The 4,986-nt window shown below is 36.3% G+C and overlaps 1 protein-coding gene across 1 annotated transcript in view; it reads left to right on the top strand.

The window, feature by feature from the left end:
- LEPR (leptin receptor) overlaps nucleotides 1–4,986 on the top strand; it is a gene marked incomplete in the record, with an annotated part of 93,473 nt that overhangs the window by 64,187 nt on the left and 24,300 nt on the right. Inside the window, 2 exon segments of the mRNA XM_019646760.1 lie at nucleotides 9–225; nucleotides 915–1,097. Of these exon segments, the coding sequence (XP_019502305.1) occupies nucleotides 9–225; nucleotides 915–1,097 (400 nt within the window).

The following is a 4,986-nucleotide window of genomic DNA, read 5'->3' on the forward strand; positions in this document are numbered from 1 at the left end:
TACTACAGCCCCTGATGAAAAATGACTCATTGTGCAGTGTGAGAAGATATGTGGTAAAACATTACACTTCCCGAAATGGAACATGGTCAGAAGATGTGGGAAATCACACTAAATTCACTTTCCTGTGGACCGAGCACGCACATACTATTACAGTTCTGGCTGTCAATTCAATTGGTGCCTCTCTTGCGAATTTTAATTTAACATTCTCATGGTCTATGAGCAAAGGTAAGAAAAGGTACAGTCTAGTAAACCAGTGCCCCTTTTCATATTTACTCTTTGGAAATTCCTCCCCTTCTAAATGGTCATCCAAGAAGCCTGTGAGTCTCTGAATCTGAAAGTCTCTTTCACCTTTGTTTCTTCTTTGTCTGAAAAATAACAAAGTGGATTATATCCTGGTTATGTGATATGGTCCTTGGGTTTTCATGTGGTAGAACATGGTTGAACATGGTTGAAATGGTATTATAATAAGTGAGAATATTCTAATAAATCTGATACTTAAACCTTTTGGACCAATGGTAGAGAAGAGTTTGGAGGGAGTTAAGATGATCAATAGGCTTGTGCAGTGTTCTAGAGAACACCTTTCTGACTATATCCAACAATCACTTTTTTATATTTTAGGTAGAATCTTATTTCTCCTCAGTAGCATATATTCCCACATCTCTCTGCTCATATGACTCTTGTAACACAAAAGTCATGTGTTATATATATTGGGTTGTCAGAAAAGTCATGACATATTTTTTCCATATTTTCATTGCAAAAATGCATCATGACTTTTCCGACAACCCAATATTTGTGTAAATGTCTGCCTTCTTTTCTCTCTCCCTTTTTCCAGTAGGTTATATATTCTTCAAAGGCATTAAAAAAATTGTCATTAATTCTGATTTTAAAAATAAATTTCCTTCTTTTCCTCTCAGTAAATATCGTGCAGTCGCTCAGTGCTTATCCTTTAAACAGCAGTTATATGATTCTTTCATGGACATTATCACCCAGTGATTACAATCTGATGTATTTTATTCTTGAGTGGAAAATTCTTAGTGAAGACAATGAAATTAAATGGCTTAGAATTCCTTCATCTGTTAAAAAGTATTACATCCATGGTAAGTTTCCTGTACTTTAATATATTTCTCTTATGAATTAGTATGATACTATAGATTATTAATTCAATTAATAAGCCAGATAATTAAAACTTCAAAAATATGGACGATACTCCTACCTTAATACGTGTAATTTTGTCACCTTACCACAAACACTTAATTCTATTTCAATTGACCCTTTTCCATTTAAATATTTTACATAGTTATTATCATTTCATATCTATACCACCTTCCTTCTAATTTGTTCCTATGATATATCACAAGCATATATCTGTTTTCTCCCCAATCCCTTTGACCATAATTTTAAATGGTCATACAGCATTTTATCTCAAAATCTACTTAAATGATTTATTTAAGAATATTTATGTTGCTTCCAGCTTTACCTTTTTCTTTAAACCAANATAGTCTTACCAAATGATCTAGTATTATACTATTAGGAATTTACCCAACTGATTTGAAAACTTATGTCTGCACATACATGTCCATAGCAGCTTTATTCATAATCACTTCAAAACTGGAAGCAACCAAGGTATTCTTCTATAGGTGAGTGGATAAACAAACTATGACATACAATGGAATGTCATTCAGTGATAAAAAGAAATTGCTATAAAGCCACAGAAAGACATAGATGGATCTTAAATGCATGAGGCTTAGTGCTAGAAACTTGTCTGAAAGGGCTACATAGTGATCCCACTTATATGACGTTCTAGAAAAGGTACAGCTATAGAGATGATTAAAAGATTAGTGCTTTCTAGGGGCTTGGCTAATAAGGAAAAGTTTGAATAGGTGACGCATAGGGGAATTTTTATGGTGGCGAAACTATTCTCTATAATATTGTATGGTGTGTACATAGCACTATGTATTTGCGAAAACCCATAGAACTTTATAGCACAAAGAGCAAACCTTAATGTATGAAATTAAAAATAAATCACTTAGGAGGTTGGAGGATCCCAGGATGGAATCCAGACTGTGACAAAAGAATCTCTAACTACTACAAGTGTATGAAAAACCTCATTGAAGGAGGAGGAACAAAAAAATTCAGGCCTAAGTAGCTTTGTAAATGAGTGGATTCTTTAAAGGCAAAAGAAACGGTACAGATGCACTGGGTTCTAGTTGATGAAGATCTTTGTCATGGGGCATAGGTTAACAATTCTTGTACCACTATACATATAAACTGGAATTGAATAATTAAGGAAATGGGTGTGGATGGTGGGACCCAGATTTCTCACTGTTGGACTAGTTATAGAGGAGCAAGGGGAGAAGACCAGATGATCCATGTGGTGATGGGTTAGAGTTGAAGACATGAGTATGAACTCCTGTTTAGCTTAATATGGCCACAGATGGATTCATTTAGAACTATTTATAGGTATGTATAATACAGGGGTTGGTATACACACATATATTTCCTTGATTTATAAGCCAAGAGGGCCTTGAAGTAACAGCACTCCAGTAGAAGGAGCATACCCAGATTTGTTTCTAAACCATTCTCCAATAAAAGAACTAAGGTTCCTTGAAAAATGGCTGGTTATAGAGCTGGGGCAGGAAATACACAAGATGAGCCTAGAGCACCTTTGTAGTACCAAAAGGTAAGGAAGTTTATCATCACTTTTTTAAATTAAAGTTTATTGGGGTGACGATTGTTAGTAAAGTTACATAGGTCTCAGGTGTACAATTCTGTAATACATCATCTATATATCACATTGTGTGTTCACCATCCAGAGTCAATTCTCCTTCCATCACCATATATTTGATCCCATTTACCCTCATTTTTAATTGATAGTTACAAAAGTAAATATCTGTATATGAAAACTGACATAGATTTTTANGCTCTTACCATGCTGGTCATCTTTGCTTCTGTTTCTGCCCTTCAAAAGCCTTTCTATAATCTGCCCTTCAGATTATAGAGAACCAAGGCTTCACTCTGCAAGACTATCTCTGAACTTGGCCTAGAAATACTTAATAATAGACAGCAGAAGAGTTAGAAACTTACACATGTGGAAATGGATGGAGTGCGTATTTTTGTCTTTAATTAAAGTTCTATGTGGAACAGAGTTTACTGTTGATAATTATCATGTGTTCAGTATGGTATCTTTTGCAGGCAGAGCCAAAGCTCAATTTTTAATCAGGTCTTGCTATTAACTTGCAGGGTGACATGGACAATGTTTTGTTTTTTTATTATTATTTTAAAAATCAACCTCTGTATTTGCAAAATAGAGATAAACCGTTTCATATGTATCACATAAATTTGTAGGGCATTAAATGAGATAAGAAATGAGAAAGTTTTGAAATACAAATCTTGCTTTATAAAAATGGCTTTTAAACATTATTACTGTTGGGGCCGGCCAAGTGGCTCAGTTGGTTAAGAATTGGCTTAAAAGTGTGGGCTCTGAGCAACGGGGCTGCTGGTTTGATTCCCACATGGGCCAGGGACACTGCACCCGAGCTGAGCTGTCACTGAGCTACCAACAGGTGGCAGGCTGGCTCAGCTGGTATAACAACAAGATTGCCTGTTCGATGGTGGGCTATGCCCACCTGCAACTAAGACTGAACTCGGCACCCTGAGCTGAGCTGCCGCCCAGATGGCTCAGTGGATAGAGTGTGCGCTCTTAACAACAAGGCTGCTGGTTTGACTCCCGCATGGGATGGTGGCTACGCCCGCCCGCAATAAGATTGAACACAGCACCTTGAGCTTAGAGGCCATGAGCTGCCAACGGGAAGCCAGATGGCGACTGGTTTCCTCCAAACGAAGATTGAAAAACAACAACTTGGCTGGTCCCCTTCCCCAATTCCCCAACACTGTTCCCCTCCCCCAATTCCCCAATAAAATAAAATTTAAAAAACCACACAAAAAACCCCAAACATTATTGCTATGATATAATACTATTTTTTAAATTTCTAGTGAAACCACTGCCTCCACCCAGTGTGAAAGCTGAAATTACTGTAAAAGTTGGATTATTGAAAATATCTTGGGAAAAACCAATTTTTCCAGAGAATGATCTTCAATTCCAGATTCGTTATGGTTTAAGTGGAAAAGAAGTACAATGGAAGGTACCTTTTACCTAGAAATTTCTTTAGCTTGCTTCACTAAATGTATTTCTTATACTGTTTAAGAATTTTATTGCATAAGATTTACTTTATTGGCATAAAAGTACATCCTTTTGTATTCTGTAGGTATTTTTGTTAAATAGATTGCTCTAAGTTTAACCCTTTTAAGGAATGAAATGTCCTGCAGTCCACCATTTCCCAAAGTGAGTTTTATAGAACATTGGCCTCATAAAATGTTCCTTACAAAGAGATCATAAGGCTAAATAAGTTTAGGAATTCCTGTATTCCTGTATGTCCCTAGTGTAGAGTCACATTATATTGCATATTAAAGGTTTAGAGAGGTCCTACATTAAAGAAACATTTGTGATTTTATTTCATCCTGTTTCTCAAACTTATTTTACCAAGGAACCCTTTTTCCCTTTAACGTCTAATAATATCCTTTAGTACGCATATGTTCAATGGAATGCGTTTTGGAAGAAGCTGCTTTTATGAGAAAACCAGAATCATACCTCTAGTGGCAAGTGTGCACAGGATGACTTGCCATGTCAGTTTTCTGATGGTAGCCGGCAAAGACCTAACATATCAGGAACCCTAACTTTGTCATTAGATCACAATTTCAGCTGAAATGAATGAGACCTTTTACCTGCTTATTCAGGAGACTGAATGGCAGAGATTCTCTATAGCAGGCCCTACTAACCACTAAGTTAAAATTCTTAAAAGTTTTTATGGATAGAGGATTAGTGGACAGAGGTTAGTAACAGAGTTAAGAGAGCGAGTGGGAAGTGAAATTGTAAGTGAGCCAGTCCAAATATTGCTATGAGGAGGAAATAACTAGAGGAGCAAGACC

Source organism: Hipposideros armiger, unplaced genomic scaffold, assembly GCF_001890085.2.
Source record: "Hipposideros armiger isolate ML-2016 unplaced genomic scaffold, ASM189008v1 scaffold_106, whole genome shotgun sequence".
NCBI classification, from domain to species: Eukaryota; Metazoa; Chordata; class Mammalia; order Chiroptera; family Hipposideridae; genus Hipposideros; species Hipposideros armiger.